This window comes from Drosophila teissieri, unplaced genomic scaffold, assembly GCF_016746235.2.
Source record: "Drosophila teissieri strain GT53w unplaced genomic scaffold, Prin_Dtei_1.1 Segkk31_quiver_pilon_scaf, whole genome shotgun sequence".
In the NCBI taxonomy this organism is placed as follows: Eukaryota; Metazoa; Arthropoda; class Insecta; order Diptera; family Drosophilidae; genus Drosophila; species Drosophila teissieri.
Genome location: NW_025224998.1, coordinates 41,142 through 58,813, shown reverse-complemented (window position 1 = coordinate 58,813; position 17,672 = coordinate 41,142). Strand labels below are relative to the sequence as shown.

Sequence of the window (17,672 nt, the reverse complement as noted above, 5' to 3'; positions counted from 1 at the left end):
TTTACAGTTGATTTAGCCCCAAAATGAAATGAGAATTTTCACCTGTTGCCAGCTGAAAAGCTGTTGGAAATTTTGTGGGAACACAGCCAGGGCACAAAAGCCACCAAACGCGTCAAATGAAGCATACGCCACGTGGTCAGGCCAAAAAAGGAATTACAATATGGCAAAAAGAGGCCAAAGCGAAAAAGGGTGGAAAGATAAGCCACTCAAGCCGAATTCCAAAATGTAATTACGAGCATTTTTGCATTAAGATCGCATTAATGCGGCAGTTACAAAAAAAACTTAAAAGCTTCAAAGTCCCCAATTAAAGTTGCACTTAGCCATTCGCCGCTTGTGCTTTCAGTTGCTCCTTCTTTCAGTGGACTCCTCGTTTTATAATCAACTTTGGCGCACATTTTTGGGTAATCTCAGTGGGGCCGACACATTGTTCTTTCGGAGCGAACATGATATGTATATTATGATAATATAAAATGTATATTTTTAACTAAAAATACTACGTGCTTAAAATAATATTTAATATATATTCTTAGAAGGTTGAAATACTTAATGTGACCTTTAATTTTTGATTAACACTTTAAGATTTAAAACTTTTTCCTTCAATTTAATGTCTATATTCACTCAGTTTATTTTTAAACTTTTTTAAATTCGCCAACTCTATTAAGGGTTTACGGCACCTCTCCATAGATCCACTTCACTGCTGCTGCAGTCGAGTTTGTGCAGTTTTGAAAAATTGATTGCATAATGCGACACAACAACTGAAGTTGATGAGCAGCGACAGCAGACGAAACAAGGGTATGATGGAATAAAAGGAAGGAGGTGGCAGGCACCGAAGAGCCAGGAAGAGAAAATGCGATAGATGAACTGACAACCATGGAGGGAGCTGAAAGCCACATTCAGCCGTATTACCAACCGATTATGGGAATGCAAACATCGTGGAGTTTCTTTTTAATGTAAAACTTTTGCTAAATATTTAAGCACAGTGCACAGAGATAAAATTGATTTTGAATATTGTCAGAAGTATGCAACATGGTATGGATTAGATTTAAATTTATAACAGCACACTTTTAACTACCAATAAAAAAAATCAGAAATTTTAAGCAGAAGTTAACTAAATTAAGAAACAAATTATAAAGAACAGTGTCATATTTAAAGGGCTATGATGAGCTTAAACGTGTTTTAAACTTAGCTTAACAAAAGTGGAAGTAAATTCCTAAGACATACATAATGGTTTTGAACTTTTCAGAACTCTCTCTAGTTCCAGAAAAGCGTCTCGTCATTTCTGTTTCATTATGTCAAATCCAGCCGCATAAACCTCATCACTACTCCGTGTTTGCGTATATACCACCGCGTACCTCTGGTTTCCAGAGACTCTACGCCAGAAAACAAAGTATCGCCACCTCATCATCAGGCAGCGTCATCTTCTGTCATGTTCGCGCAGACTTGGGCCGCGGTCGATGTTGCTGCTGCTGGTGCTGCTGCAGTGGCTGTTGCTGCTGTTGCTTACAGCAACAACGTGACAGCTGTTGGTGCAACAACGGCCAACCGAACCGATGCACAACAGCAACATGCAACAACATCGCGGATGGCAAGTGGTAGTCATAACAACAATGCCGTCAACACCAAGCGCCATTCGCAGCCTCTCAACTTCATCCAGCCCTTGGTACTTATTATAGTTGCTGCTGCTGTTGCTGCTGCACTTGGTGTTGCTGCTGTTGTAAGCAACCAATTGCAACAGACTTGCCGCAAATTGCCACAGAGACTGGGAAATCAGATGACAGGGAAGTCACAATAAAGAAAACTCTTGTTTGCCAATAATGAAATGCAATACATTGCCATCCCATCGATGGAAATTCATTCATGGGGCAACAGGAAATTCTTAAAACTTCAGACGAACTCAAGGCTTTATATTTAATTGGTAAATTTAATCAAATTACATAACTTTTGAAGAGAGGTAGTTTAGGATTTCAAGCTAATAACCCTGTACCGTTTTCCCACTGCGCAGCCAAAAAATCACTTCCTTCTATCGCTACGTAAAAACCATCAGCCAGCAATTTGGTAACTCAAGCAGTATAAAATTTAACCATTCAACCCACAATTGCGATTCGGGCAGCCAAGAGATAAAAGCATCAATAACCTTTCACTCGCCGTAAGGAAACGCCATAAACTTCTCATTTTTTGGCCATCCAAATAATTGCCAACCGAAAGCCTTCATCAGTCATTTCTCCCCCTTTTTTGTGAACTCCTTTTGCGGCCATTGTCTTTTCCTTTAAGCAATTTGTAATGCAACACTTGCCAACCCAAAGTCATAAAATCGAAAATCGATGCAAGCCCTAAACCAATAATTTCCATTATGATGATGCAATAACAACGGGGATGACTTTCTGAATAATTGCCGTCCAGCTAGGAAAAAAATTGAGGAAAATGTGCCGGCATACAAATTGTTTGCTTAGCATCCTAAAATAGAACCTGCAGGCCAAAGCATTCATCAGATTTTGAAAAATTCTATTTTCTGTGCTTTCCTCCTGAGGCAGAAATATCTTTTCCTGATATCCACAGCAATTACATCCTCATCCCCAAGGAGTCATCCCTCCTCCAGCCACTGAGAGAAATGTTATCCCACAAAGAGCCTATATTTCGGAGATTTGCCTTTTTTAGATTATAAACTCCCTTCTAATGAATATACATTTAATTTAGTAGTGATTAATTTGGTTCATCATCATTCATCAAATTCAATTCTGATAATTGAAATAATGAATAGTTAAAGCTAGTTTTAAGGTGCAATATGTATTAAAAACTGGTATTTTCACCTTTTGGTTCGTTTAAAATAAAATTATAAAAGGGAAAAAACTGTATAGCTCCAAAAATCACTTTTATATAGAAATCTCAGTTCTTGGTGTTATTTCCCCGAGTGTCATGATAGCCGTAATAACAGCCATACAAACGGCACTGCTCCAATAATGATGAGGATAATTCAATGCGCTCAAGATGGCCGCAAGTGTTGCACTTGACGACACCAGCCGCACGGACAAGGACACTTTGTGGCAGGACACATGGGGCAGAGGCAGGGGCAGGGTACAAAAATCGGGTTGTAAACATAAAGCATAAAGCATGACAGGGATAACAATGCCGATGACATAAACACGGACGATGGGCGGCAGTTGGGGGCTGCCTTTCAGGGATTGGGATTCGGTTTGTGTCCGATTCATCTGCCTGAATGGAGCAATTGTCTGCCTCCTGTCCCGGTCCGCATTTCTGTCCGGCATTCCAGTTTCCTTGCCGCTCCCCGGTTTGTCGGATGAAACACTTTCCCATTGAAGCTAATGAATGTCATGAACAGGACTGAACAATTGGACTGGCCAACGTGGGTCGCTTCGGGGGTTTTCCAGCTTTTCCTGCTGGAATGGGACGAGTCGTGGCCAATAAAATATTGCCAAACATGGTAGCTGGAAAGTTGTCGTATAATAATAAATCGGTTTAACAGGGCTAACAAAAGATTTCACAAAACGAAAAGTTGTAATTTAGTTAAACCTTCTATGTGATGTATTTATTGTTTTGGAAATCCTTAAACAACTGCCTCATACTGAAAAGAAAAGTGGCTTATGGCGACTTGCGAAGGTAATTTCCTTGATATTTGTTAGATATTAAAAGTTAGATATTTTAAAACCTGCCCTCGTTGTCACATGCTGCTGACCATTGTTGTGTTGGAGATTATTATATGATAACTATGACATTCGTATTTACGGCTTACAGATTTTCCAGGAATCCGTCTGTCAACGGACGATAAGTAGGCTAAAAGCTTGAGATCTTATTCTAAATATTGGCAAATTCAAATGTATATTAACGGATGTTTGAAAATTAATGGGGAATGAAATTGCAGTTACACAGAAACAAATTGGGTGCTATTATATTAATGTTAGAAATAATTTAGTATATATTATTTAGTCGAAATGTGTTCATAGGCGTAATAAAAAAGAAAACACAGAATAGAGTATTTCTCAGAAAATTAACACATAAATATGATTTCTTTTCTAATAAATATTGTTCTGCTTATATAGCGTATTATTAGGTATTTTACTTCAAATATTTGTAATAATTTGTAATAATGGCTAAAAATTCTTTCTTATTTTTGGAATTTCCTTAGTTATTTTTAAGAGCGTAATATTAAAGATAATATTAAAGATGCAACACGATCCGCACATTTTTCGGTGTATTTAATGGACAAGGCTAAGCCGGTGGCACATTGAACGTGGCTCGCCGCACGATTCAATGAGATCGGGTGTAACATATATCCCCAAAATGTCAGGCTTGTCCCACTCAGTGTCTTCGTGTTTGTGGGCCATTGTGGGGTGCCTGTGTGCATGTATGTGTGGGTGAGTAGGCCAAAGTGTTGGCCATATCAGAGAACCTGTCAGAAAAGCGAAAAGGAGGTTCGGTTCGGGCCATGAAGGTGGCTTTCACACGTCATGGACATAATTGAAAATTGACAGTTTATTGCCATAGGCACGCCTACTTTTGGCCTCCTCGCCTTGTTGGCCATGATTAAAATAACAAAAGCACGCAAGCACACACACTGGAGCACTCACACTGGATCACACACACTCACACACCTCATTGGGGACGAAAATGTCGGTGAATGAGCTTTAATTTCGACATAATAGCGGGCAAATTTGGCATTGTTCGTTGTTGTTGAGTTGGTGGAAATTCGGGTGGTTTAGTGGGTGGTTCCGGATCAGATACTCTACAAGCCGCTCTATTATTTTGCGGTAATTGGTTTGGTTTTCGCAATTTCAATTGTTGTTGCTGCTGTTGCTTTTCATGTTACTGTTGCTGCTGCTAATGTATGTGGCTATAACTGCTTTTGTCTATTGGTATTGCTTGTATCTTTTATCGCAGCAAATTTAAACGTTGTTTCTGGTGTGGCCAATGCTATTTGTCATATTATCACAGCCATATTATAACAGCCATGCCATTGTTGATCCCAGAATCTTAACGCCTTAAAGCTATTTGCTACATTTTATAAATTTAAAAAAATCATCAGTAAGATGGAGTGTTTATGATAAGCTCCTTTTTCAGTTTAAAGCAAAAATACAATATAGGCATTGCATTCCAAAAATATATGTGTGAGTACACAAAGTTGAATAAAGGCATACAATTTAAGTCAATTGCGGTTGCAAAGTGCCCATATCAACACTTTTTTCCCATTGCAGCCCTGTAGGATTTGCCACCATTGTTCCGCCTGAATATCCTTCGATTTTCCCAGGGGCGGCAACTGTTGAGCCGCTTTTGTGCCGACCACGACCAACCAACGCCCACCTTTTGAATATTTGATGCTCTACTTAACCACACCGGCAAACACTCGCACCCCACAATCAAGGCCCAAAATTTATTTTCGGACGGACAGGTGTCGTGTTGATGGTTAAACATTCGCCGGGGAATCGCAATTGTAATTGAGGGCCTTTTGTTTGCGTCAGTTTGCATCTACTGTTTTGGGGTAATTACTGGCTAAAGCCATGCGGGGAAATTGAGTTAGGGTAAACACACGTCCTAAGGAAACGAAAGTTAAAGGATTAGCCTGATCGAGGCCTTCAAGTGGCGATGGTGGTCAACTTTTCGGTGCCTTTAATTTGCAACTTTCGAGTTGGCCTGTAATCATTGCCGGCGAAAAGAAACTGAAACTCTCCAAAGACAAGAGTGAAGTGTGCGGGACTAAGGAAAAACTTTGGCGCCAAGACGACATTTTAGGCCAACGCAAGGCAAAAGTTTTCCAAAAGAGAAAACAGACAGGCCAACAACGGGGGTACTTGAGTGGGCGAGCAAAACTAGAGGAAATGCCGGGAGATTCCGGGAGATGCCGGGAGATGCCCCCAGAAACTGTAACATATTTGCATAAATTTCGGGTGTTCCCCCAGCGCATTCAACTTGAAGCCTGTCAGAAAAAAAATGCCAGGGGAAAATGTCGAGGCTCGGTGGAAAATTTCCTATCTAACAAGTTTGAAGTTTTCCTCCTTTTTGTGTATGTATTTGAAGAAATGAAGGTGGGTACGAAAAATTAGCAAAGACGCGACTTGAAAAAGTGACAGCAGAGACTCAGTTCAAAGTTGAAATCATGAGAATTACTTGGCGGAAAAGTTTTGTTTCGTATTTTTTCTCACTTTTTTTCATTCCACCCTGCTACAATATGCGAAATGAGTTCGTAACACAAATTATTTGTCATTATGCATTTGTGCAAATGTTTTCATTTTATACATGTCGCCGCAATTTATTTATTCATCGTGTCTGTTTTTGTTTACCTGTGGAAATTTGTTAGGCCTTGTAAGGCCTCTGATTTATGAATTATCCCAAAGACTTTCAACGACGCCCCACGAATATCATTTGTCATAGCAAAAGCCGGATTAACATTGCAAATTGATTGATGAATCGAAGTTAGCATCTGGAAGTTTATGATTAAGACGAAGTTTGGGGTTATTCGCAATTTAAAGGTGATAGAGCAGAGAGCTTTTTCAAATCTTACAAAATTGTTTCGAGCCATGAAGGAAGAAAAGAACGTCTGAATTCCAAAGTCCCTACACAATTTTCACCCTTGCAGTAAATTGACACAAAAACTGTGTGAGAATTGCCGACTTAGGACAAATCAAAGTCAGCTTAGCTCATCTCATCTCATGGAGCATTTCAAATTGCAATTAGCCACAACAAGTCAGAGCGATTAAGCCATGATTTTGATGTTCTTTAGGAGGAAAGGGACAGAGATTAGGGAGTATAGAGATGCGGAGACAATGGGGGAAATATATCCAAATAGAGGTAATAAACGTGCGATTACGAAACTCCCTGCAATTGTCGACGTCGAGAAATTGTCGCATCGACAAACTTAACCGAGCTAAGCACGCACATGCACTGGAAACAACTTTGAAGCACAGTATCTATAAAATGATATGATCAAAACTGTTTAGAAGGATTACTCAATAGATATCAACTGTTGATATAGTAATATTATACAACCAAAACAAAATGAAATTAAACTGTGGTTAAGGAGTTAATATAAATTCATGTTGTTATTTCTTCAAGATTTTAAACAACATAACGGCTGAAAAGTATGCAATGATACTTTGCTTTTAAACGCCTTTGCAAGATGGTTTAAATCGCAGTTAGTGCTTAAACACAAATGTTCTTCGGGGTGTACACAGAAAGAAGAAGAGAGATAAAGAAGACAGAGAGTAAGAGACAGTAGCAACTGTGACAGAGAAGGAGATAGAACATTAAACAATTTGTTTCACATTTGTGGACCCGTTCCCTAGCCATTTTCCCTCTTTCCGTGGCCAACATGGAAACTTTTGCCAGACTTTGCCTGTTTTTAAAGATGTCCTTGTGTGTACGGAGTATCTGTGTTTTTAAATATCTGTGTGCGGTGTAGCTCAGAGTGTGTGCATGTGTTACTTGTATAACATTACAAAACGGTACACATGTGCAATCTGTCTACGGGTAAATTTGTTACGTTGCACGCCATGCGAACATAAAAAGTGCATTTCCAACTTGGCACCATTCGACACTAAAGATTGCATGGAGAAACCCGTTGCCCTCCTTCTCCCTTCTCCCTTCTGGCCACCTTTCCCTCTCAGTTTTCCGCTTTCCCACACCCTTTCACCTTTTACCAGTTTCGTATGCAAATTGTCGTTTTGGCTAAAACACGTAACCCTTGTACGACAATCGCTTCATAGAATATTCAAGAACAGGGATTTCAATTACAGCTAGCAAGCTGAAAATTAGGTTTCCGCTAGTGGGATTCAAGCACGGAAATAATATTTAATAATGCAATTCCGACGGAGTCCCAAAATTTTGTTATTTTGATTTGTATTTTAAACGGGATGCTTTTCCAAATAGTTATCTTTAATTTTTAAAAATCAAACAAACATTGGTGAATCAAAAACTACTTTAAAGCAAAAACCATTTAACTTGGAACATCTGAGATACGTGTTTCTTTAAATTGAATATAAAACCTAACTTGCTGGTAAATTGCTCAGCGGAAGCAGCGAAAAAAGTGTCATAGAATGAATGCGAGAGTTAAAGTTACATATGCATTGCATTCGCGCTGTTTCCGTCTCTTTCGTTGCCCTGTTGCCCTCTCTGTCCCACTCTGCAAGTTGTCGTCGTGTCAAACTGCCAACAGCTAAAAGAGTTTGGCTAACTGTGAGGAAAAAAGTCACGGGAAAAACAAGAGACGGAGAAATTCATGATTCGGAGGCGAATTTTAAATACCTATTTAATTCAATTTATTTGTACAACCAAAAGAGTCATACAAAACAAGAGGCAAATATAATAAAAACAGTTGGTAAAAAAACACCAATTTACGAAGCTATATTTTTGGGATTTTCAGCAGGATATATTCCTGGTTGCGACCTGAGTTTTCAAAACTTTAGAACACTGCTACTGAATTGAAATCAAATAAAGCTGGTGTCTACAAATATATATGTATATGTGAAAAAATGGGGAGAAAAGGAGAAACTACTGCAACTGTCAAACGCATTATCATGGAATCTTTTTGCCAACAGTTCGGAAGGTAAAAACGAAAAGAAAATGCAGTCAAGTGTCTAGAATAGAAGTCCTGGAACTTATTTAATATTAAAGATGTGACACAAGCCAAGCAATTTTCGTGGAACAGTTGTTGTAAAGCACTTGTAAAATTTAAAGTGTTATTGAATTTAAGCTACTTAATATTAATATGAAAAATTAATACGAGCAATACGTATGTAATGTGCATGCTACAAAAACAGACATTTGAATTAAATTACCATATTAATAGCCTCTGTTTTAATTTCACACCTATGAATTGTTGCATTATTTCAATCACGCAGAGCTTTAATCGCAAACAGGATTAATTGGAATAATTAAGTTAGTTATTCATTTACAATTGATTACGCAATGTTTCGCTGGCTTACCGAAAATACCTTGTTGCAGCCATAGTTTCCAGTTTAAAGCACTTAAAGTGAATTACCATAAGCCGTAGCACATTATTAAAACTTCTTCTGCCCACATTCATTATTTAACCCGTATCCCTTAAAGACTTGGTAGTTTTAACACAACTGTCTGTATTTGTACGGCTAAATCACTTGCATGGTCTCAGTTCCTGCTGCGTAGACTAAAACAAATTAAATCAATTCCCCATCACGCATACGCCACTTGGCCCATAAATTCCACTCCTGCCCACCTGAACAAATATGTATGTGAGAAGGCATGTATGAACATATATAGATATATGTGCTCAGGATCAAGTTGTGCAACACCCGGTGGACAAAGTAAAGCATAGTTAGTAGTCTAAGAATTTTTTCCTGGGGTTTTGTTTGGGGGTTAAGCAAACACGGTTGTGGCGTTTAACAAAGTTGAAGGCAACCGCAGCTTTTCCAACATATGTGTTCGCAAAAAAGGAGGATGGGACCAAAAGGGCTGGTGGATTCCACTACAGTATGCACTTTTCCTTGGCAGCTTCAGAAACTTTTTGGCCATGACTAAGAAACTTTTGGAACCACCCAAAAGCCCAGCCGCAACATTTTCAATTGTTGCACTTGCCAGTGTCTTGGAGTCTTCCCATATCTCCGGATTTCCCCGCGGGGCTTGCAATTAAATCTGTGGCCAGACTGTGCCGCAATTATAAGAGCACATAATTTTGGTTCAAGCGTTTTTAGCATCCACACTTTTTTTTTCCTGCCCCGCCATTATTATTCGCAAAGGCTTTTAAAGGGTGAGATAAATTTTACGCCTAAAACACCAACGATTTGAGCCACATCCTGGGGCCACAAATTCAAACAAAGCACACAAACTTTGCTTGTTTGTCGTGTTTGGTTTTTGGTCTACAACTCTCCAATTTGTGAAACAATCCAGGCGTAAATGTCGGCCTCTCTCTGACAACTGCAGTGCTTAAAGCGCTTTAATTAAGTTCGACTTGAGCCGGATTGTTCGTCCAAGTTCCGCCCACAAGAACCTTTCCCGCAAAAAGCCGATTGAAAGTTGCGAAAATTGGTGTCAACACTTGGTTGCTTTTCCTGTCGAGGACCAACTATCCCAATTCGATTCTCTGATTTTCGTCAACTGCACGGTTTTAGTGCGAGGATTTCATTAGAAACTTTTACAGTGTGTGCGGCTTGCACCACATCGCCTGCTTTTTAAAGTTTATTATTGAACAACATTTTAAAGAGCTATTGACATTAAAATGTAAGTAAACAATTAAATATTTCAAACCAATAAAATAAATATAATTTGTTATATGTTTATAGGGTCACGCAGCAACAAATAATGGTGCTTATCTAGAATCATAAATCAGAAAACAGTTCCTATTCACGTGTTTCAGCTCTTTAAAGAACTCACTTATCAATTTTCCAGAAATTAATGAATATTTTACGTAAACTAATCGAATAAAATCAGTCGCATTCTCAATTCCAATTAAGAAATAAATTTTTAACTAATCTGGAAATGCAAATAAATAATACCCACACTTTTGGATTGTTGCATTATTTCCATCACGCAAAGCTTTAATCGCAAACAGGATTAATTGGAATAATTAAGTTACAAATGATGGTGCTTATCTAGAATCATAAATCAGAAAACAGTTCCTATTCACGTGTTTCAGCTCTTCAAAGAACTTATTTATCAATATTCCAGAAATAAATAAATAAATAAATATTTTACGTAAACTAATCGAATAAAATCAGTCGCATTCTCAATTCCAATAAAGAAATAAATTTTTAACTAATCTGGAAATGCAAATAAATAATACCCACACTTTTGAATTGTTGCATTATTTCAATCACGCAAAGCTTTAATCGCAAACAGGATTAATTGGAATATTTAAGTTACAAATGATGGTGCTTATCTAGAATCATAAATCAGAAAACAGTTCCTATTCACGTGCTTCAGCTCTTCAAAGAACTCACTTATCAATATTCCAGAAATTAATAAATATTTTACGTAAACTAATCGAATAAAATCAGTCGCATTCTCAATTTCAATTTAGAAATAAATTTTTAACTAATCTGGAAATGCAATAAATAATAACCACACTATTGGATTGTTTTTATATGTCAGCACATTTTCACAGCATATTGACTTTGACGTTTGCTGATAGGAACGTACATTTCGTAGTATTAAAAAACTGTCCCAGTTGATTATTAAATTGACACATTTTATTGCGAAATCAAAAACATTATCAACATTTCAATAAAGTGGAGTGAACGCTTTCTACAACAATTAATGTATCCTGGCGAGTAGTATCGATGTTAATTTCCATGAGATCAATGCATATATGCAAAGTTTTCTGCTTTTTAGCCCTTTGTAACCACTTGCAGGCCATATATCGTTTATTACTTTTTCCAGGTACGATTGGCTTTTGAATATTTCCAACAGTAAGTTAATATTCATCGTGATACACCCAGATTTCGGTTCGTCAGCAATAATTTTCTCAAGCACACTTCGGTCATTATCGCACAGAACAAAACTAACATCAAAAGCTTAAACATTATCACGACTGACTTGAAAATTCCACTGATTTACTTTGCCTTTCGCTTGCTGCTTTTATTCCTTTACTCCTGATTAAAATACTACAAAGTACGTTCTCCTAGATTTGAGTTGTTGGGATATATTAAAAAATGGTAATTCAAGCACAATTAAGTACAAATTACTATTGTGGTAACTGAAATAAAAACCCAAGGCCTGCTCCATTTTTAGCTTCGTGTATTATGTGCGAATGTACATATCATTCGCATAGTCACATAAAGCCGACCCTGCATGACTAATGCGAATAATACATAAGTGCTGCTAATGCACAAGAGCATGCAGTGCAGTGCGGCTGGAAAATGGGAGCGGGAAAATTTCGGAAGCTGAAAATGAAGGGGATGGGAACGGGAACGGGAACAGAGACGGATGCGGAGACGGGGACGGGAGGATACCGAGCATTGTCGCAATATGACGCATACGACGCGTATATTTTATGGCCCACAGATATGGAAAAATGCGGGGGGCGGGGCAGATAACTATGACTTCATTATGAGCTCATGCCCGTAAAGTGCAACCAAACCCAACCAAACCGAGCCGAACTGAGCTGAGCTGAGCTGAACTGAACTGAACCAAATGCAACCAAAAAGCAGCCCAGTGGAGGCCCGACAACTGCCAGCATAAGCCAAACATTAATAATAAACAACTTACAAGCCATAAACCAATGGGATGCCGCTACCAACTACCCAACTACCCAGCTACCAACAAACAGTGGCAGCGGCAACGAGTCCCAAATAAATTACTCCATGAAAAATAAACAAATTCAACGGAGTCAGTGCAAAAAATCAGCCAGAGCAAATGACATTAAAATCGTTGGAAGGGGATGAAAACGCATTTCCAGTTAAGAAAAAATAACAACAAAAAAACAGAACGTACAGTGAGTGCTAAAATTATGACAACAGGCGGCTGATCCTGCACTGGCCATAGCCCAAAAAAAGAAAAGCGAAAAACGAAATAAAAAACATAGAGTGAGCAAAACGGGAAAAGAAATCCGCTCAACTGGCAGGCAAGAGGCGAAATGGTAGGGGAAATGGTGAAATTGACACTGGACATGGGAGCATCGAAATGGACATGGATGCGGACGAGGCTGAGGATTCGAGGATGTGCATTGCCCAGGGATGTGGACAATGGACAATGGCGACAGTCGACTGACTGAGTGTAGTTGGCAAAAATGATGCATGCCACATGGTACGCACTTTACTCTCACCAAAGAGCCAACAAGCCAAGGGATACTCAAAATCCAAAATCCAGGAAACCAATTCCCGCAGTATTTCTGCTACACTAACCGAAAACTAATAGTAGTTTTCAGCTATATTCTAATGTAAACTGTGATGAAACTGACCTTTGAAAGTAAGGAACTAGATGCAGTGTTTAATAAATAAATATAAAATATAAATATAAAGAGTATCATAGTCATTGATTACAAATCATTGATTGTAAAAACCGCTACAATATTTTTTAAGCGACATTTAGACTCAGAAAAAACCGACCTATGTAAAAACAAATTATTTTAAATAGTTGTAAGAATATTCATGAATATATGAATATAAAAAATGTAAACTAGGAGACAAAAAACCCATTAAAAAAAGGCAGGGAACAAACAGAGAGAGCGAAAAATATGGTGTAGAGGCAAATATAGCTAAACGGAGATAAAAAATGTTTTTGGCAAATAGCCGGGCATGGAAAGAAAATAAAAATAGTTAAAAACTGCAAAATTCGTATGTGTAAGTGAAAATTTGCGAAAAAGCGGCGCAGGCAACAATGGGAAATGGACACCAATTGTACCCAGTGCGTGCGAAAGGGACAGCCGAGGGGGAAATGCAGAAGGAGAATGAGATGGTAGATGGGAGATGGTATGGGGAACAAGGCAACAAAGTCGCATGGGGCCAAACATAAAAATCGAGAAGTCCATAAGACCACAGCGTGTGGCGGACCAGTGGAAAAATCTACATTGAAAATGAGCGGAGCTATGTGGAGAACACTTCCCCGGAAAACTTGGCAGTGGAACAAAAACAAAGCACACAAAAAAAGGGAGAAACGGGGAAAAAGGGGGAAAAAAGGAGGAGGGGGGCCTGCAAGAATCCGGGAACTCTGGTGACACAGTGTCATCTGCATACACACAGCTGGATATGGTCAAGTTGGCGCAGAAAATTGCCTGGGAGTGTCGCCAACTGTGATGACTTCAATATGCACTACCCTGCGATCCGGCGAACTCGAACTCGAGCAGATAGGGACATGAGTGCCCCAGGACTCGGTCGGCGGCAAATGCAAATTGAAACGCAGCTGAAATGGCTGAAATGGCAAAAATGAATCCGATTAGATGTCGCCGGATAAAGTCAACAGGGGACACAGCCATATCACTGGAGGCCAATTGCCAGGTGTCGAACCAATCGGATGCCATTGATAGTCGGCAATGAAGACGGACAAATGGAGCAGCGCTTCTGTCGAGGATTGTGCAACCGATAAATGGAGGAGCAGAAACAGTCCAAATAATAGATGACGAGAGGTGCAACTGCTTCAGTAAACATACTATGGACACGGATCGCAGAACACGTTGGCATAGGACACTATGTTCGGGATAGGTATTCTTAAATAATATATTTATATAAAGCATCGTCCATCCTCCATTGCCAAGATTGCGGCTAAAACAATTACCACTTAATTTGCATTCACCTTCAGCGCTTCGTGTTTAGTCGCCTCTTCTCGATGGCAAGACACAGTCCTACCTGCCTATGTCAACTAGCGCCGGGGCCAGAACTACTTATTGCATGGCCAAACAAACAGATTATTTGGCAAATAAGCCCGGCAAACAAGCCAAGAACTTAACCAATGCTTTCGCTACCTTTGGCCAGGCCCAAAAAGCAAACAATCCGCACACAAAGGGAGCGCCCAACGGTTTCGAAATTAATTTTAACCCAGACTGCGACGACACACACACTAAAGGGCCAAGTCAGCTTGCCATCTCAGTTAGCTTTGCTTAACTGATTAAGTCCCTGCCCGGTTCCAGACCCAGACGCTTCGAAAAGAGGCTACGAGGGGCAGGGATGCGGAAATAGGGTCTCGGGTGCCTCATGTAACTCTCATCCCACATGTTGGCATCATGAATCAAAGCGGAAAGTAATGGCCAAAGTTACAGGAAAGACACTTTAGATCGTACAGGCGCTATATGTGGTCAGTGCACAGAAAGAAATGATGTGTACGAACCCAACTGTTCGTAAAATATTTGATAATTGAATATTTCTTAAATAATTATACATTGTTTAAATACATAAAAGTAATGGTGAGCTGTTTGAAAATCCATTTAGAGAAATATGTAAAAGGATCCACATAGGAACCTACTATGACTACGAACGGTTAAAGCTCACACTTGATGTGCCACTATTTTCTGGCAGTGCATGGGCCATTCTTTGGGCAAACTATATGGACCCAAATAGCCCCGGGCATCATGGACAGGAATAAAAACTGTACAACAAATGTCATAAAACGGCCACTCACCTCGATAAACTTTGCTACGCTTGCCAGAGGCCACGATTTGTTGCTGCTGTTGCTGCTGATGCTGTTGTTGCTGCTGTTGCTGCTGCTGCTGGACAGTTGCTGCGTCCAGTTGCAGCAGCAATCTAGGCGCTGAAGCTGCTGCGGCTACGGCTGCTGCTGCTGCCTGTGCTATGTTTCCATTAACATTTGTCACTGGCGATGGCGTCAAATGTTGCTGATGCTGCCCATGTTGCTGATGGTGATGATGAAGCTGCTGCTGCTGCTGCTGTTGCTGTTGCTGCTGTGCGTGATGCGAAAGGGGAGGATGGGCATGCGAATGGGCGTGGGGAAGGGCATGAATGTGGGGATGATGGGCGATGGCGCCATTTGGGGCTGTCACTGCCGGCGGTCCATGTGCCGGGCAATAGCTGCGATATTCGCCATTGATGTCGATGTAAATTGGCGCCTCCACAAGTGGCCAAGCGGCGCCAGTCAAAGACGTTGCTGCGGCACCACCCGCTGCTGTGGCTGCCGGAGTTCCGGCCGCTGCCACAGCTGCTCCTGCTGCTGCTGCTGCCACTGCTCCTACCGCTGCTGTTGCTGCTGCCGTTACTCCATTCGGTTGCAGGGCTATCAGCTGCACGGGCAGCAGTTGGGCGCCATGAATATGCGGCAAGCCTCCATGTTGGGCGCAGAGTGGCTGCTGTTGCTGCTGCTGCTGATGCGGCTGCTGCTGCTGCTTGGGTGACAACTGTTGCTGCTGTTGTGGGTGTTTCTGCTGCTGTTGCACTTGCTGCTGATAGTAAACCGTTGTCTGCTCATAGGCGGTATAACCCAAAGCTGTCGTTGTTGTCGTCGTAACCGAGGACATGTTGCCGCTGGCCAGCGACGATTGTTGCAGCTGCTTGGCCTTCAAGGCGGCGGGTTGAAAGGGCGGTGCCAATGGGGTAAGATTCGATTTATAAGCCTTTATCAACGCGCTGCTGGTGGATGTTGCACCAGTGTTGTTGCTGCTGTTGCTTTTGACGTTGCTGCTGCTGCTGCTGGTTGCAGATGCAGATGCACTGGTGGATACGTTTGGATTTGCCTGCAGTCCGTTCTGCACTTTCCGGGTAGACTTTGATCGATCTACGAGGGGGGCACGACCGTTAGCGGATACTTCGCTGCTTCGATTGTTATTGTTGTTGTCCACCACCGACAAGGTGGCCGGGGGTTCACGACCATGACCTGACCTCTCGATTACCTGATAGCTTTCACCGATGAAAGACACCAAATCTTGGCAGGCCTGCTGCAATTCCGCTGATGTTGCTGGTGTACCGGCTGCAGCCACATTGTTATCGTCCTCATCGTCGCTTTCGATAACATGCTCGATAATGCGCAAGTTATCGTAGTCTATGATGCGGGCATAGCCCATGCCCAAAGTCAAGCCCGCAAGCCGGGTCACGTCGTCGATTTCATCCTCATCGTCGGACTCAACTAGCTCCTGGACAACATGTGGTACATTCTCTTCAACTGGAGGCTCCTCCTCAGTTATTTCTTGCTCCTCTTTCGAGGCATTACCGTTTATCGTGGTTTTCACATCACTAACCCCATTGCTATCGCTTTGCATACCGTTTGTTTCCACTTGCGTGTTTACTTCCTCTTTGACTGCCACTTCCATTTCGGCGTCCTCTTCAACAATCTGACTCAGTCTGGGTTTCAAAGGCTTTAGCTCAGACTCATCATCATCAAAGCCATCGGTTTGGGTACTATTATCGGTGAATACGGTTTCTGTGGAGCTGTAATAATCGCATTCATCGCAGCCCAGCTCCAATTGGTTTTCGTTAATTTCCAAGACAGCAGCTGCCATTTTCGTTCCAGGCGAAACTCTATTATCAATCGTTGATTAGTAAAAGCTGAGAATCAGAGATTGCAAACTGAGATTCTGTTTTGACAACAGTTGCAAGTTGTTGGGATGGCCTTTAAACATTGTCGGCAAAAGTGTCATGCTGCTTAAAGTGAAACAAACGACCACAAGTTGAACTTGGATAAACACAGGGCCAAGTTTTGGGCCTCAATTATTTACACCTTTCGGATTGGCAATGCCTGAAACGAGACGGAAAAGTAAAGAAAAATTATTAAAGTCAAAGAGTTTTTCACTTTCAATCCACTTTGCCCTCTCAAGTTCGAGGCGAAAGTTTGACTTGTGTTGCCTTGGCCCTTCTGCTCCTGTGCTCCTCTGCAGATTGTTTATCGAAAGCCATGAAATATTTATTTTAATTAAAAGCAAATCATAAATTCAAGTAGAAAAGGGGAGCTATAACTGAAAATGTATGTGAAACTTGTGGAAGGAGCTGCCTTTACTTTGTGGGAAAAGCATAGTTTTATTGGTAAAACATAAGCAAGTCAAAGGGCGAAGTTCCTGAGCTCAATTTTTAAATTGATTTCCTGTTTTTTCCGTACTGCCACTCCATAAATAGAAAAACTCTTTTTTATAAATAAAGTTTGCTGTAGCTTCGTAAATACTGAGTGGAACAATTGTTGACGAATTATAAGCAAACTAAACACATTTTGAATAGAATCGAAATATAAGCCAGTTAATTAATAGTAAATGCTTGTAAATGCCGAAGGACTAAGCCCTTAATTTAAATGCTTTTTACTTTAAATGCATTTTGCCACACCGG

At 40.6% G+C, this 17,672-nt stretch overlaps 1 protein-coding gene across 1 annotated transcript in view; it reads right to left on the bottom strand.

Moving 5' to 3' along the window:
• LOC122625634 (fibronectin type-III domain-containing protein 3A-like) overlaps positions 1–17,672 on the bottom strand; it is a 117,797-nt gene that overhangs the window by 87,831 nt on the left and 12,294 nt on the right. Inside the window, 1 exon segment of the mRNA XM_043805732.1 lies at positions 15,031–17,094. Coding sequence (XP_043661667.1) covers positions 15,031–16,858 — 1,828 coding nt within the window. The 5' untranslated portion in view covers positions 16,859–17,094.